General features: G+C 38.9%; 1 protein-coding gene across 2 annotated transcripts in view; it reads right to left on the bottom strand.

The window, feature by feature from the left end:
- Window positions 1-1,517: 1,517 nt before the first annotated feature.
- Window positions 1,518-18,620, bottom strand: part of AstC (Allatostatin C) — an 80,618-nt gene continuing 63,515 nt past the window's right edge. For both annotated transcript variants that reach the window (XM_083121559.1, XM_083121558.1), the window contains exon 2: window positions 1,518-2,888. In XM_083121559.1, coding sequence (XP_082977685.1) covers window positions 2,643-2,888 — 246 coding nt within the window. In that variant the 3' untranslated portion in view covers window positions 1,518-2,642. The remainder of the gene's footprint in view (window positions 2,889-18,620) is intronic.

Below are 18,620 nucleotides of genomic sequence, written 5' to 3'. Positions count from 1 at the left end.
CAAAGGATAACGTCTATTGTTCTTATATCGAAATATAACATGTATAAATTGTGTCAAGAAGAATTGGAGCCTATTCACATCCCTACGGAATTTGGAAGAAAGCCCACGTAGAGATTGGGAAGTTCTGTTCCGACAAAATCGGGATGTATGTAATATAGTAAATTAAAAAGCAAAGTGCTACCGGGTGTGGGGTTAGGGCGCCAAGATTTCTTCATCAGGCCGAAGGTGGGGATGATGTGATCAGCACCACGCCCCTGGCCGCCTTAACCCCCCACCCCAGTTTCCTCCAGGTACCCACTTTATACGAAGCTGGGTGGGTACCAGAGCAGCTTGAACAGATGGACAAAATTCCGATTCTCCCCCGTCGGTGATCGAAGTCAGATCTCTCGCATGATATTAAAACGCCCTAACGATTGAGCTACTGCGGCACATATAGTGTAGTAGCCTATATAATTAAGGCAAGAATTGTTTTAGTGTTTCGTTCAACGTTTTTAGGCGAATCATTTTCGGAGATATAACGTGTAGCTCTTGTCGGTTGTGCGACCTGGCTTGAGAAAAGGCGATTTTCTGACGAACAACATTCAACCTGACAGGTCACGTGACTTTCCTACATTTCCTGTGCCTGTTGGCTTTTGCATGAAAGACGAGTTGCTCTTGAAACAGACAGAATCACCCGATCACCTAAAGGTGCAATGTGTGTTGCCTACCCTTTCGGCATTATTTACTGCCATTGAAGTCTTATGGGGAAGAACTTTTTTCCACCACTGTACACTTGGCAATTTTGTAACGGGAGAGCGATGTCACCCCTACAGCTTTTACTTAACTGACGTTGTTGACATTCATCGAAGCATACACCCCCCGAAGACGATTGGGGCTGGAGACAGATGGGGCTGGAGACAGATGGAGCTGTTTAGGTGAGTCGCCAGTTGGGCCTACATTCAGTATAGCTCAACTTGGGGTTCTTGCCACACAATGAATTTAGGGAGCTGATAATCTTGGCAACAAGAAATGTTAAATTCAACTACATGATTGCGAGTTGAAGAGTCAAGAAAAATCTATGCATTTTGAATTTTGAATTTGATTTTAAAATTTTGGGTGAGTCAGCACTTAGGCGATTATGCACCCGTCACATTACACGGGGTCCATACCCTTACTGTTACAAATAACAACTCTAACGTTGCATAATTAAAATCTTAAAATAACCTTACCTTGGTTAAAAGCTGAGGCTGTAAACGGGCACTCAGCAGACATAAGGACAAAAAGAGGACAACACAGAAATAGACTGGCCATAAGGCCAGTCGCCAGAGCCTAGTTTGTCTGCAAAATGCAGTCCAGGGTGTACTACGTGGAACGCCACCCCTTACACCCCAAGAAAAATCTATGAAGACGACCGAGTGTTTACAGTATTTTTAACCTCTCCCCTTTAAAAGAAAGTACATACATAATAAATATGGACTTTATTTGCATTATTGTGACGTACAAGATATATATATATATATCACAAGTTTTTAAACAGAAAATGCAATAATTTTGGTAGTAATCGTTGTTACATCTTAGTATTGTAGAATGTAAGACATCATTATAAAACTAAACAATAGCATGTGCCAGCAAACAATTTCAAAAGGTGTTCATATTTCATTTTTCACTTTTCCTTAAAATACATAGTTTTTTTACTAAGCGCATGACACGTATTAGAATATTTATTTCACAATTAATAAATGAATGCAGTGATGTATATGTGATAATAAATATATGTTAACATCAATTATATAAAATAATAAATATATTGAAACTTGGTTTTAAAGCACAAATATTAATGTACACTTGTATAATAAATAGAAATACTGTTTCAAGTTTCCATGGAAATAATTATATAAATTATATAGTTAACATGAAATTAGCTAAAACTTAATTGATTGTATCTTTGTGAAGCATTACAGTATGTGATCCTTCAATTTAAGTTGTCAATAGCTAGTTTAACAAAAAATGACTAATATTAGGACTCTGGTTCATGACTAGTATTCATCCCTGAATTTTCGTATAATATTAAAAACAAATTTAATATGTCCAATTCAGAAAAAGGTTTCCATAAATCTAACAATTTCGTGCTATGTATAATTCAATTTCTCGGAAAACATCTCATTTAGCATACATTACATAAAAAGCTATCCATAATTGTAAAAGATAGGGTGCACTGGAGATAAAAATAATACTGTAATATAGGCATCGTTCGTACCGTAAATCATTGCCAAAAGCCACAACTTTGAAAGGGTTGAATTTATATTTCCGAAATGTCTATATTACTCAAGCAGGAATGTCTGTAAATTATTTTTTTGGTTTTATTAGCATAATACACTATAAATTTAATTGAATATTCAAAAGATGCTTTTATTTATTTCTATTATGGTGAGATGCCAGTGAGATTTAAGTTAATTTTGAGATAAGTTGCTCTGCATGCTTTTCTAATTTTAGTACTTGAACTTGAAAAAAACATTAACATTTTTATTCTGTGAAGAAAGTTTAAAATACACTTATAGAATTGTCCACTATTGCGGTACATCCTCCTGGAAGAATACTTGTGGCACGGTAGTTATGAAAGAACCTGCATGACTAGAAACACACAGCCTCAGCACCAATATGCTTTACTTCTTGAAACACGAGATGGGATTGAAGTAGCACTGGTGGTAACGGATCTGTCGCTTTCTGTTGGCCGGTCGCAAGTCTCTCATCCAATCATCGCCGCTCGCAAGGAGGAGATCATCCAAATTTCTCTTCGATAGCGAAAGCGGGAGGGGCAGTATGGCGCGGGAATCCAGGGGGTTCAGGGGCATTTCCCTACTGCAGTCAGGAGTGGTACAAGGCAGTTCTGGAAGAAAAGCTGGACCTTCCTGCAAAGAGTAAAAAATCACATAGGTGAGGACAACACTTTTCTTTATACAATAATTTCTATAATATAATCTGATTTACATTTTATTCTGGATAATATACCTAGGTAGACTATACTTGTCACTAATAACACATTTCTGATGAGAAATAATATTTCTCAGTATCAAATGTGCAGGTGTAACAAAGATATGTGGCAATACTTCAGGAATGGATTCCGGATGAGTAGAAAATAAAAATTACATCAATATGGGTCCGGAAATGCGCAATTTCTGAGTAATAAAACCTCCAAGTAACAGGTGGTTAAATTAATTCCCCTACAGAGCCCTCTGAAGTCCGTTCGAAGCATCGGATTGCGGTGAAACTTGGTATAGAGGCTATGGAAAACATTGTGAAGCGAATGCTGATAGAAAAAAAAATAGTTCAACTTTTCCCCACCAGGTGGAAAAGTGGCGCTTGTACGTTTTTGATCAATAAACACTTGCTATAATACACTGAGTGTTTGTCCGGATTTTGCTGACGCGCCCCGTATATACGTACATACACTGGAGAGCCAGGTTCAATTCCTGAATCCTGATTTCTGCCGTCCCCCGTGGCGGAGTGGTGAACACCGCGTTATGACGGGTTCCGGGTTCGAATCCCGGCCTGGGCATGGCACTTTGTGAGTGTCCATTCATCAATTTCATCATATCACTCATTCCCATCTTCGCAATTAGCCAAAAGTGGCAGAATAGCGATATAAAATAAACCAAATAAGTATTTACTTATTTAAACAAATTATTAACAAATTCCTAACAAATGTGTCCTGGGTGTAGCAGCTCGGGGGTTTACCGAGACTCAAATAAATGTATACTTGTGGGCACTATTAAGGATTAAGGCGGCCGGAGAGTGGTGTTTATCACATCACCCCCACAAATGACCCGAGATTGTGAATGTATGTGGCCCTACCTCCACATTCTCCATCTGCCTTTAAGACATGTTGCAATGTGCAGAGTGTGTGTACGTATGTGTGTGTTTCTTTGTATTGCATTAGAGATAAGATGAACGGATGTATGGTAGCGCATATTTGAATGTCCTTTTAATCTTCCCGACTCCTTGGCATCCATGTGGATAGACGATGGTAGTGTTTTAACCAATGTTTTCAGATTTTTTAGTAGCACCTATAACAAAACAGATATAAAACTACAAACGTTCCTGGGTTCGAGCCCCGGTGGAAGCGCACATTATGTAGTGCTTCGGATTTCACTTTACACTGTAGGTCCAGTCTTGAATAGCCTATAAGCTCTGCTCAGGCACCTGGACCTACAGACAGGATAGGAATCCTGTTGTGTGGTCCATATGTATTTGCGATGGTCCCTTCATCCACATAGGGGCAGAAAAGCGAAGTAAAATCAAGCAAATCAATCAAGCAATCAATCTGCTAGCCTATCTCAGCAAAAAGCAAACTTAAAAACAAAACGTTTAACGACTTTTAAGTATTTTTATATTGAGCTTAGCCAGTAGTGCGTCACAAGCGCCCCCTTTGTTGTTTTGGTTTGCTAGTACATATTTTGCAAGGTTTATGCCTATCAGACGTTCGTTAGTAAGATATATTTGAAATGCTAGATATTTCTCATTTCCTGGACTGAGGAATTATCTCAGTCCTTCGAAATTATGTACAGTACGTCACTGCAGAGAATACCTCGGAGTTGATTCTAAAACTACTGCTCTATAATATCCTTTCAGTTTTTGCGAGGGACTATGGAGCTTCAATAGACCTAGAAACTGATTTAATATCATTAATCCCATTAACTTCTACACGAGACAACCAACGAAATACGAAAGCAACCCTTGAATACTTCTTCCTTTAAACACTAGAATCAACACTTACTTTTAAGTATCTAAAAATTGTTTGCCCACAATCCTAGTTAGCAACACTGTGAACAATTCCAAACACTATTATCACCCAACACTAACGTCAGTAACAGTGCTTACCATATAAGCCCCGCTACTATCAACCTAAAATTTACATTATTTACCTCAGGCATATTTAAAGGTGTATAGACAGCGCCATTCCACATCAAAATGCCAGAAGTTGTATGCATCACATGAATTAATTGTTTCTTACATTTAACTATCCAAAAACTAGTCCCCACAAAATCTACTCAAGCACCAATAACCGACCTCCGTTGTGCAGTAGTTAGCACAGCGCTCTACGAATCCCAGCCTGGGCATGGGTGTGTGTGTGTGAGTGTCCCTTCATCGTTTTCATCATATCATCACTCATCGTCAAGAGTGGCAGAAAAGCGAAGTAAAATAAACAAAATCACTAAACCAATCAAACACTATTATCACCATTAGAATCATTTGAGACATACAAGGGTTGGATAAAAAGTAATGGCAACACTGGTATAATTGCTACTTGACTGTATTGGCAGAGGAGCACGTGTTACATTCCTTCAATGTAATCGCCCCCCCCCCCCCCCATCTCTACGACTTTCTGCCACACGTATGGAAGGCGTTGTACGCGGTCAGCGCGTCTATCTCTGTCGATGTCCCGCAGTAACCGCCCTATAGCACGTATGATGGCTTCGTGCGTGTCGTAGTGCTTCCCGCCCAGTGGTTCCTTCATTTTGGCAAAAAGGTCGTAATCGCACGGTCTCATACCGGTGAATACGGCGGATGTTCCAGTACCTCCCACTACCAGTTATGCAGGAGCGCCGTCACAGTGTTCGCAGTGTGACACTTTGCATTGTCAAGCAGGATGGGACACCGTGCCGTCGCTTCCTTCTTAATGCGAGACGAAGGTGGTGTTGCAAGAAGGTGCAGTAGTAGGCTGCGTTGACCGTCTGCCTAAGAGACGTTGTTCTTCTTGCCTAAACATATCGTTAGGGCGCTTGCACTCTCGTCCTCTGCTTCAGAGCACTGCTGTTTTTGACTGAATAACATACAATCGCACCCCACTCACTATACTTCCTCGTCTGACATTCCTTTATCAACCACGAAACGGTTGTGGCGCTGTGACTCGCCCCTTTCACGGGACAGCAGTGTTGCCATTACTTTTTATCCAACCCTTGTAATTGACATGAATTTATGAAACTCGAAAAACATATTAATATAAAACAACTTCCAAAACGAACCACAGAGAAAGAAAACTTTTAGTTAATTGTTCCACGAAAATCCAGAATTCTGTTGTAGGAAAATATTAATGCGATGGGGTTCTCAAAGTTGTTGGAGATACAAAGAGACGAACAAAACATTATATGAATTCGTGGACCTTTTTATACTCCCCATTTGCTTCAATTGACCCCAGGGCTTAATTTACCGTGCGCACAGACGTAGATATTTTGGTGGAAAGAATATACCATCTCTGTTTCAAACGGGACAATGCTTAGGTAGGGGAAGTAATTGAAAAAATATCAAGCGTTCTGTCCGATGCTGGTTAGATGTCATAATTATGTTGTAAATCTATTATTGCCCAAAAGGGGAAGCTTCTTTTCGTAATTATAAAACATGGATGTAAAATAAAAATACTTCTCACACAAACTATAAGAGAACTTTCACTTTGGGCTCCTTTTTCACGAATCAAGATAGAGAAATATTTATATTTATGGGAAAAAAAAGCATATGACATTTACAATGGCATCTTTACTAAACTCTAACTAAAGTCAACATCATTCAGAGGCAGAATAGGAGATTTCAAAGTTGTGTTATCCACACCACTGATATATTGCCATATAATGTAAGTATAACCCCTAAGCAAAAAAACTAAAACCATGGATCCTTAAAACATACAAACAGCAAGAATCGTAGGGCCTCCCCCATGGCGCAGTGGTAGCGTCATTGCCTTGTAATCAAGGGGTCCCGGGTTCGATACCCGTTGGAGGCACAAGTGGTTCGGATCCCACTTTAAACTGTAGGTCCAGTCCCGATTAGCCTTACTGTGCATAAAGTGGACTTAAAACAGCAACTCAAACCAAAGCAAGAATCGTGTCAACCAGAGACGTGCACAAGACCCGGAAAAAACCCGTCTGCGAGGAGGCGCGCCTACAATAATATGCAACACGCATGTCAAGCCCAGGTGTTCGACATCGCGCAAGCGAGCTTCACGTCACAGTTGTGCACAGGCATCGATGCCTGCCAGGCTTTTCTATTACCCGGGTCTTAAAAAGACCTGTGAGACTCGATGTAGTTCTTGCAGGTAGACGCGAGCACTGCTGTCAGTGTTGCCAAGGCCATTATATTTCACTACGCGTGGAAATATTTGAATTTCTGCTAGCCTCAGGTGCCTTGAGGTTGTATAACCATTGGCGTAGCAAGGGGTGGGCGAAGTGGGCGACCACCCTGGGCCTCGCGAATGTAGGGGCCTCGCGTCCTATGAAGTTGATACGAAAAACGTAATAAATGGAAGTGAGAAAGATAGAAGAGGCTAATTTTTGTGGGCAATAAAATTAAAACATTTTTTATCTGGCTTTATATTCTAGTTTAACGTTATAATTTGAATGAATACGTCAAATCAGAGGCGGGCGGAAGCTCTAAGCGTAAGGTGCCCCCAAAAAGTCAAAACAATTCTCATTTCTCATGTGAAACATTAACGCAAAAATTGCTTGAACAATTTTATCCAATTATTATTTTCTTGAATAGAAAGCGCTTTGTCTTGGCTTTTCTTCTGTCACTTTACCTTGCATAACCTATACGATTTTAATATGTTAATAATAAAGCTCCTCAAACTGCAACGGAGCAAAGTATGGGGCATTTAAATGCTTCCAGTGTTTTAAACTGAAGAAGGGTATGGATAATATTAGCAGTTCTTCCTTCGTTCCTACAACTTTGGATGCAGCTATTGCCCTCTGTAACGGGCACGAAGATGATTTATCTTCAGAATATCCTGATAAAGTTCTATGTTTCAGGAATGTGCTTAAATCTGAACTCAAGTGCAAAGTTTCTTCTCCTTGATAGCTCTATACTAGCTTCCACTGTTCTCTGTATCCTGTACCGCCTTCGGTTTGTTTCCTACTCTTCAAGTAACAACTACGAAAAAAGAACTATCTTTCTCAAAATTGAAACTTACGAAAAACTTGTGGAAGGTAGTGTCGAATGGTATGATTCAGCCCAAATTTAGTGGACTCAGTAATCTCACTCTTGAACGAAAAAAGGGCAAGATCTAATGTAAAAGTATCATTCGCTGCCCAGAAGCCAGCTTTCTGTTAAGCAAGGTGGTTTGATTTAAATCTAGATTTAAATTGGGGAATTCTATTTTAAAAAATCACTTATTGAAGTCACTTTAAATAAAATTACAGAATAATGTACACAAGAAATTTGTAGATATCAGAATCACTTTTTGTGAAAGTATATTAATCTCGTATTCATTTAATGGTGCTTATTATGCTCTAAGAAAGGAAATAAAGGAAACAAAATATATGTACTGATGGGGTGAAGCTCATACGAAAATAAATGTAATATGTCATCTGAAAAGAAAAACACTTATATTTACCTTGATTAAAATTCAATAATTTTTATAAGAAAAAATAGCACATTTTTTAAATAGAATAATAATATACAAAATACTAATCATGTTAAACCGTGAATAGTGTCATTTTCATTAAACTGTAAACACATATGGCAGCTGATATTTGGCTAACTATCATTAAAACCTAAAAAATTCTGCTACAAAGACTGTAAATATTATTATAAGTTAAAATTATAAAGTACATCCAGAATTTATTATTTTCACTGTAAGAAAAGTTACTGAAATTATAATAGTTTCATTAACACACTTAACAAACATTTTCATTTTAGGTTCATTATGTTCAGTTCCAGAAACAGAGAAATGCATATTTACGTGTAATTTGTTATTTGCTTTTATCAAACTGTTCAAATAGTTTACAGGGCCGTTTATCATGAAAAGCCTTTCTATTTTAAAAAAAATATATGTCTATGTGTACTATGCCAAAGAAAAGATCGATTTAAAAAAAAATATAAAAAATTATAAAAAAACATTATATTTTTATCCACCCAACTGTTAAGAGGGGCGGAGAAGGGGACAAGTAAGTATTTGTATTTTCTTCTTTTGAATACATAAATGTCAAAGAAATATATGTTGTAATATGTGAAAATTCAGAGGTAGAGCATCGATTTGTATAATTATTAACGTAAGTGTAGCCACAACCAGCCATTCTAATTAATTACATACATTTCCTGGAAGAATCTGACTGTAGTTGAGGGACCCAAATTTGTTTCTTGCGGACGCGTACTTTACGATTTTGTTACGCCACTGCGTCAAATATTTAATATTACAAGAACATTAAGACGTAACAACAAAATGAGATTCACAATTATTATTATCATCTAAGCCCTAAAATTCAAAGTTAACTGGTACAATTAATGTGCAACAAAGTCAAAATTGCTAGTCAAATTAGCTGTATCAATTGATTACACCAAGATTTCACACTTATGGGGCAATGGCTATAGTTTTATGATTTGTTGATGTTGAAACCGATTGTGTCGAAGAGTAAGTAGATACTTTGGGCCCCTAGACCCCTTCCCCCCGCTCTATCAGCACGGACATTTTATGTGCGTCCTTCGATATTTTCTACTTAAGCCATGGTTTGTGACATTTACATCCTACAAATTTTGAAATGAGGAAACAAAGAACGACTCATTAAATAATATATAGGTTATATTTAAAGGTTCTTAGTTTGCATTTCAGATTTTTTAAAGAAAATTTAGCATATTTAAGGATATTTCATTGTCTTACTGTGCTCCTTGATCATTTTAGAATCTAAAAGTTGGCAACGGTGACTGCGTGACTCATGTATCTGGAGACGGTGCAAAACCGGAATGAGCGTTCGCTGAAAATAAGCGAGCTTCGTCTTGCAAGGCCTTCCAGTTACCCGTGGGCTTTCGATGCTTGACGGGTCAAAACTCAGGTATATAGTTTTACTCGCCCGCCCGACCAGCCAGGTGGGCCTAGTAAGCGATTCTGACCGATATGCAGCTCTCTAGTGTCAACAACTTTATGCATTGTAATTTTCACTTTGATTTTCTTCTCAGCGACTGAAACCAATTGTTATTTGTTAATTACTGCTATTTTTTGATTGTTGTCAAATTGATCATGGTTCATGTACAAGAATCGGTGTATAAACTCACAGTTGAACAATAGCATATGGTTAAGATATACAGTATATCTACTCATACGGAGCTCCTTGTGCATTTGAAGCCACTTCAGTGGTCGAGTGTGTTGACTTCAGGTCATGCCATCACCAAAGGATCCAGGTTCGAGTCATTAGTCCCGATTAATCTATTTTGTGAAACTTTCCTTTATTTTATTACCACCTGGAAAAGGACTGGTAATTTTGTTTTAAATGGTTGTAGTCGGGAGGGGCACATGCCCCGGACACTTCCAGTTTAATCCGCCAATAACACTGCAATTTCTAGGTGTGGTTTCCAATGAAAACCACAAATCCAGAATTGTTTCCGCTCCTAGACGCCTTATTTTCTCCAACACCTGTTACACAGATTCAATCACCATGTTTACGACTTTCCATAGATCTTGCGTCTAGCCATGATAGGGTGCCGAACACGCTGCACGGAATGCATAAATCACACGCATTAAAAGGCCTCCTCTACTTTTCGTCTACTTTTCCTAGTTTACTGCCACCCTGCTTGCATTACTGGCAGTCTATTTACCTTCAGGAAACGAGATACTAGAAAAACAAGTTTATTGCATATAAATTACACTGGTGTGGCAACCCCTGAGATACTATTCGTAACCACGTGGTTTAATGGAGTAGAAGGAAAGTGGAACAATCATTTGTTACATGTATTGAAGAATTTAAAAGTAAAATGTAGTGTTGCCAACCGTATGCTTTCATTTTATGGACGGTACACAAAAAGTGGGAATGGTACCGATACAAGTTCGTCTTGTCTCGAAGTTCGAAACGAGACCGAGAATTACACAGATCAACACCGGGAATCTCTGGAGCAAGCGAACGAAAAAAGAAGTCCTCTGCGCAAATGGTGACTCGAGAGAGCTCGGTCAATGAACGTGTGAGAGGGGAAGTGAGTTCATGGAGGGAAATATGCCTGCAGCTACCAGTCGCGCTGTCTTGCTTCGCCCACTCGCTTCCTCCTCTCCTCTACTATTATGCGCGGCCTTACTCCTCAGATTGCATAAGCAGAGTGTAGTGCCTGAGAGTCTCTCATCTGGTTCGAACTTAGGTGTGGGTTCGAAAAATTTACCTAAATTTACTTTATCTCTTTCATTGTAAATAAACCACAGTGTTAATTTAATAGAGTACCAATACTGTTATTAATTTTAAAATTTTTCGATTTTTATTTAAAAAATCCTCGTCCATGGCTCTTTCCTCAGCGCCCTGAGCGACTATTCAGCTCGTCTCTTCGTCCTCGCCCGTGGCGAAGTAGTAACGCCGTCGCCTTGTAATCAATGGATCCTGGGTTCTATTCTAGGTGGACACACATATTGGTTTTGATCCCACTTTAAACTGTAAGTCCAGTCTTAATTAAGCCTTACTAGCATAAAGCAGATTTAAAAACAAATTCAAACACACAATTCAATGACGAGTATATGATTTTTTTTTACTTAGCGTCGTTCTTCTTCCACTTCTCGATAATCGCGACGATGAGGACTGATGATATGATGAAATTGATCAAGGAACACTCAACAAAGAACACCCATTCTGAGGCCAAGACTCGAACCCTCGACCTCTGGCGTCGTAGCGCTAACCACTTCGCCACGGAGGTGAGCACGATTCAATAACGTGACGTACTTCCAGAGTAATATGATTCAGATTTTTAATTGCTCTATTCTTTACAATTGTAAATATTTACGAAATATGGCTCCAAACACCGTATCTCTAGTCATTGTTGTGCACGATTCCTAGTTAGCTTCACAAAAGTTATCAAAGGTTAGAGACATCGAGATTACGAATGAGTTTGTACAGGTTCATATACGTTGTCAAAAAGTCAAAGTTCGTTTCAACTCCGTTTTATGCTAAGGTAGGTTAATCGTGATTGGACACTGTACAAAAATGCCACCACCGGAGATTAAACCCAGGGCGCCTTCTTTACAGGCCAAGGCGTAACTACTGCGTCGTCGGAGTGTACCTGCATGGACGTCCAGAAGGCATTGCACCGCTCTCGCTGGAAAGCAAATAGATGCCTAAAAATTATATATATCGCACATGTACTTTCATTTCAACCACAGTAATTCGCTTTGTTACAAGGGACTCGAGCTTCCCCGATGGTACAGTATGTACCAGTCTTATCCGTACAGAGGTAGTTGGAAAGTGAAATGATAAAGTACACCGCTAGAAAACATAAAAGAAAAAAGAGTCTTGCTCAAATCATATTGACAACAATGGTACATTGTTATCTTCATTCGCCTTCCTCCACACCCTGTGTTTCAGAACATTTAATTTTGGATTAGCCTTAACATTTCTCAACACGAAAAGTTCCTCTCCTTGAGTTAGCCTTTTCTCTTTTCTTCTTCCTTTCCCGATTCTTTGTTGAATGCCCATATTTGATCTTATTTACTATATACTGAACAGTAGGATGAGATTTGTTCACTAATGACCCTATTTCCCTCAAAGAATGTCATTTAAGAGCAAGATTCACTATCACATCTTTAAGGTCAGAGCTGAGCTCCTGACGCTTCCCCCTTACGGACTGCCCACGCTGACGGGGTGGTTGAACGCTAGAGTGGCTAAACAGACCTGCAACTGAAGCTGCACGTACAAAATGCAGTGTGCTGCACACAACGATGTGACATGATCACTACATACATGAGAAGGTACAAACATGAAACAACCTCTAACGATTTATAATACTCTCCATCCAATACAATTGCTGTATCTCGCATATTTTGTACAAATTACCTTTTGAAATGTCCTCTCTGAATTCTGGACACCTTTTGTTACGATATTTCGCAAACTGACCACGTTCAGACGTGTTTCATACAGCCTGTACGAACAAGTATGATGCATACTGTATAGTGGTAACGTCGTCGCCTTGTAATCAAGGAGTCTGGGATTCGATACCCGGTGGAGGCACATAGTGGTTTGGATCCCACTTTAAACTGTAGGAGCAGCACCGATTAGCCTTTCTGTGTAAAAAGCGGACTTAAACATACTGGTAAGTAAGATGGTCCCTTCTATTCCAGCGTCTAATTTTTGTGTGCATCCCCTCTCCCCTCTTGATTGCGGACTGTAGACTATAGCCAAGGATAGCCTCGTGGGTGATCGCCCCCGTATATTGCTGAGGAGCTGTTCCAGGTCTGAAACATTTCACGTTTTTTACAGGACTTTGCGCGGCAACTTCCAGTGCAGAAATAAAATTGCAACTGCAAAATCGCAATCGAAAAAGGATAACTGAGACCTTAATTGTCAGACAGCGAGTGCCAAGTCCAACATTGTGTGCAACGAATGACAAAACCGCCAATCATGAAATTCATTTCCACGATGAACACAGATCCATTCTGAAAGCAGCACGACACTCTCCCACAGCCTTCCATTGTTCCGTCAAGCTTCAAAAATACACATATTTCCTATCTTGTCTCCCGTGAACTTTTAGCTTGGCTCATTTATTATTAAGGGATTCATCGAGTTGTTTCAGAGACTCTTTTCATTTGTTTCGTTATCTTGTAAAGAACAAACCCGGTAGGCTCTGTTTGTTTAAGTCAATTGTCAAGATTTATGAACGAAAGGTTATATTGAAACATTTTGATTCCGATTTATGTCGACTTGTTGGCTATGTATGTAAGCATGGCCGGACTGTGTGGTAATTTTTCTCAACAAGGCGTCCACAAAAGTCTTTTATTGTAATGCCTAGTGTTACAGTAAAGGCTGAATTGTTTGATTGTTCTTGTTAATTTGGTTTATTTTACTTCGCTTTTCCGACACTTTTTGGCTAATAGTTAGGGATTGTCCTCTTTTTAAAAGAAATGTCCCGGTATACCGGAAAATGTTCTCGGGACGCTCATTTGTCCCGTATTTAGCTAAAGAAACAACGAATTCAAAGTTTATTCTATGTTAAATAAAACCATGTTTATAAATTTTAAATTGAAGAATAAAACTCCAATGTAAGAAAAATAAACAAAATAATGTTCACAAAGAATTATTTTGTTTTCATGCTGTAGAGGTTGTGTTAAAAATAGATTCCTTCATGTACGTAAAATTTACGTAGCACTAGTTACACTGTAATATTGGAACATGATAGTGTTCTAGGGTTAACAATGCTTTAAATAGCTAATGATTTTGTAATGTTTAAAAATGCTATAAAAATAAATTTAACTATATCCATGTCTATATAATCTGAATATCCCGTTCTTCTATTTTAGAAATCATGCAACCCTACTAATAGTGAAGATGAGGATGAGTGATGATATGATAAAATTGATGAAGGGACACTCACAAAGAACACCCTTGGCCAGGTCAGGATTCGAAACCGGGACACCTATGACCACTGCGCCACAGAAATCAGCTAAAGGATAAAATAGGATTCACTTTTTTGTATGTTAAAAGACAGGAAATTCAAGATATTCTTATTACTAACACAGATAACAAAAGAACAAGTGCCAGGTTGTTTCATTAAAGTTTAAACGTAGAGCAATTTAACCCACAACAATAAAATTAAAATATATTTTCAAATTCTTCTATACTATCAATATAGTAAAAATTCGGCAAAATTCATGATTTATATTATACGGTGTATGGTTTTAGAAGAGATATCGGGCGGGGCCACGCAGAGTCTGTCCGTGGTAACCAGCCAATAGTAGGAGTGCAACGTTGTACAGTTAGGAAACTGCGGCGTGCAAATTAAATAGCGTGTTCTGTATTTTTCTTGTGTGTAAGAAGTGTTCATAAACCTCGCCACTTTAAGGTTCATCATAAGATGGGGCAAGACATTTCGAACCTGGCAGTCCAAGGTCCCAATAATTTCCGTCGCCTACAGTCGGAGTTTCTTGAAGAAACACGGGGAAACAACATGTCTTTCAACACATCGTGTTGGCACAGCTGAGTTGTGTCTTGGGAAAACAATGGGTGTTAAATTCGTCTCAATATACACAATAACCCTTCATTGTCGTCGGCATTCTCGAACATTGCGAGTCTGAGTCAGTTTGAGTTCTTATATGCTGCAGTGATTTCATATTATAATCCTGTGTAGAAATATTCACTATATTATTTCACTGTACTCATATACTATACTGTGTATGCATTATTAAAAAATAAATATTGGATACAACGAATTCTCTATCTTTTCCTTCCGGTAGCAGTTAGTTTGGCAACAGCGCAAAAGCACTGGCTCCGTATTGGCTGAACTCATGTTCCTTCTAAAAGCGCACACAGGGTATAATCCTTTATAGTCATTGATTCTTTTCAATAGGCGCCAGAGGGTTCAGTTGTGCTTTCTTATTTTTAAGTCCATAAGGAAACAAATTCACCACTGCTAAATCCGTAACCGATTGTGAGCAGTAAGAAATAAAAAAGACACCGAATGTGTATTTTCGTGAGGTCGCACCGGGATCTTGCACCCGGTCCCGGTGTCCCAGTCCAGCCTTGTATGTAAGCTAACTAGTTATTCTATGCATTATGTATTATTGCAGGAACGTTTTTAAGTGTGTGTATAATGGGTGTGTGTCAAAGACGACGCCATCAACAAAACATCGAGAATGGGGAAGGAGGAACTACGTGGATTTTATGTTGCGCAAAAGAAAGGTCAGGACTGACCTGGTTCAGGCTTGGGGGATTGACAAAAAAACTCAAACGGAAGAACTGGAGTGCAGAATGCCCGCTATGAAGTGACGAGGAGACGAAATTTGACACTCTCTTCCAGTGCAAAGAAACGGCAGAGGCAGCAAGACAAAAATATGTGAGGGAAATAAACCAATCTAACATTGAGAAGATAATGACAACCGTTATTAGGAAGGAGAGACCGAGAGGAGAAGAGGTACAAAGAAAGAAGCCGGGAACTTCCCTACACTGTGTCTGGGCAAAGTGGTCAAGTGGAGAGAGTGAAAATCAGTGAATGGGGACAACTAAAGAAAAAAATCTATGAATCACTTAGCTAATAGTATAGTGAAATAGTGCAAGTCAAGTGAAAGTGAGGGAAATGAAAGACGGTGGCTATGAGCTCTCAAGTGCGTGCGAAGAGGAGGTAGACAGAGAAGGAGGGGTTAAGGAAAATGCACTAAAATTTTATTCCTTGTACGTATGTACAGTCATGGGCAAAAATACTTCCCGCATTGAGCCTTAATAGCAGTAGTCTTATGGGAGAAGTATATCTTTCCACGACTGTACAGCTGTAAGAGCTCATACTTGAAAAATAAATTATATTCTATTCAATTCTAATTGTATGCCGGCTCGTTGGTCGAGCGCGTTAGGTAGGCGAGCTTCGATATCGCCACTAAAATTTCCCGGGTTCAAATTCCGGCCAGGCAACGGGTGTTTATTCCGAGTGTCTCTTAATCAATTTCACGTAATCATCACTCATTCACATCGTCGCGATCAGACAAAAGTGGTAGAAAATGACGCTAAGTAAAAACTATACATACGCCACGGCACAGACGTATAATGCCAAAAAAAATATTCTTGGAGTGTACTATTGGTGTTTGTGTATGAATTGGTTCTGTCTGACACAGTTGCAAAGTTTTTGAACTCCACTTTAAATCCAGATACATAGGTAAAGGGTTCACGGCTTAAAGTGCGATTCGAACCACTTTGCTCTGTGTTACCACCGGAAATGGAACCATGAAACGCCACGGAGAAAATGTATAATTTAGAATCATTTCATCAGAACACCAAACACTTACTTTCTGTCTTGAACGTTTTTGATTTTCGATACATTCCTGCACATGCGACATGTCATTACTTGGTAAATTTACATCACATCATCATTAATAAAATATTCCTTATAGCTCTTCTTAAGGAATAAGTACCTATAAATTTGATGCCACAGAAACGCTCGTATTGCGAACGAAGCAAGCATGAAAATATTTACTAAATCTGATTGACAATAATATTAATTTAATAGGGCCCCAAAACTTTCATTGAGATCTGAGACTTTTTCTCTTATCCAATTCCCCTGATCCCTTTCTGTCTCACTAGGCACCCTTTTTTCCTCTGTGCCCTCACCACCCTACAGTTATATATGCAGTTCTGTAGTCCCAAAATTTCCACAGGGTATTTGTTAAGTTTTGCGAAAGCTTAAATGAAGACAAATTACTTTGCATTATGTTTCCATTTAATTTATGGATGAAGTGAACTTCTACAGAAAATGTTATTCACGGTAGAATACTGATGATGCTGATATGTTCATCATTGGCATAAAGGAAAGAGCATTTTTAAAATTTAAAAAAAATGTTGATGTCGATTGACGTAGGGGGGGGAGGTGGATGGGGTTAGAACCCTCTCCTAAATTGAGAAAATCAAAATTTTCAAATCAAATCTCGGGGGAAATCGAAATTCTTACATTCCAAACCTCCTTAAATGAACCCCGATACCACTTTTCTCTTTGAATAACTTAAAACAAAGGTTAAAAATGAAAATTCCGCCCCGTTCTTGGAATGTAGCTATGCTATCTATCCACATTAACAATTCAGCCCCCTCCGAAAAAAATCCAACGTACGCCAGTGTTGGTATCAGTTTGTATACTCTTGACAATTTTTATAATACTGCTAATTACACAAAAAGTTAAAATCTTCGAGAAATACTTACGTAAAAAAAAATCAAGAAAATGAACATATAAAGCAACAATTATGTTTGCTTTCGTTCTCTCAGTGTTTAAAACAGAAACACAGCAGACTCCAATTGTCGCCTTTAGCGATAAGAGTCTTTGTAGTCCGCATCCAATTGTTGCATATTTTTTGGTAGATTTCACACCGAAGCGGATCTTAAGGTCACTGGAGTAATGACCAAAATATATAAATAAATATAACTAGCCAAAAGTTATAAGATATTCGCATTGTAGCAGAAGATATATACGCTAGTGATTTGGGTTAACCAGAGGGTATACAGCGTATACCGTAGTATGCCCCGACTACAGTCGTGTTGTAATGGGACAGAAAAGAAAGTGGTTTATTAAACAACATTATATATGTTGCGACCGATTTGTAATAACGTCCAGCGTCCCAGTTCGGCCCTACTTGTTAGGCGATCTGGATTGGACGTGAAGAGTGTAGAAAAATCATAACACAGGGTGCGGCAATGAATCGGGAGATTTTGCAACACTGGATACAGCTGTTGCACGTGACTACCGCCATCTTGCAGCGCCTGCTTTACCATTCATTATGGTGGAGTCTTGGAACAGGATACAGCGCGCATTTGCTGTAAAAGCGTATTAAGAAAACATCAGAGATATTCCTTAGCCCGCCAGTTCACCGTATCTGATCGCGTGTGATAATTTTTTGGGAGGATTGGAAAGCAAAAGGTTCCAACCAAAACCACGCAGCCTCAATGAACATAGTGAATGAATCTGGAAAGAGATGGCTCAAATTCCTACCGAAATATTGATAGAGTGTGTGGAACGAAATGGAGGTCGTCTTAGCAATGTTATTTTTAAATAAAATAAAATGTAAGGATTGTATTTGTATTTTGCTTTGATAATTCTTCTTCAATGAAAAATGTAGTTAATTTTTGTCTTATGGTTGGCCGCGGTGGCTCAGAAGAGTTCCGTGGAAGCCTTCAGAGAGAGCGGACGCGGAAACTAGTTGCTCCGTGAAGGTCAGTGAAAAGTTGCCTTCA

Source organism: Lepisma saccharinum, chromosome 4 (genome assembly GCF_977018435.1).
Source record: "Lepisma saccharinum chromosome 4, izLepSacc3.1, whole genome shotgun sequence".
In the NCBI taxonomy this organism is placed as follows: domain Eukaryota; kingdom Metazoa; phylum Arthropoda; class Insecta; order Zygentoma; family Lepismatidae; genus Lepisma; species Lepisma saccharinum.
Note: the sequence above shows the minus strand (reverse complement) of the source record. Positions and strands in the feature narration are given on the sequence as shown.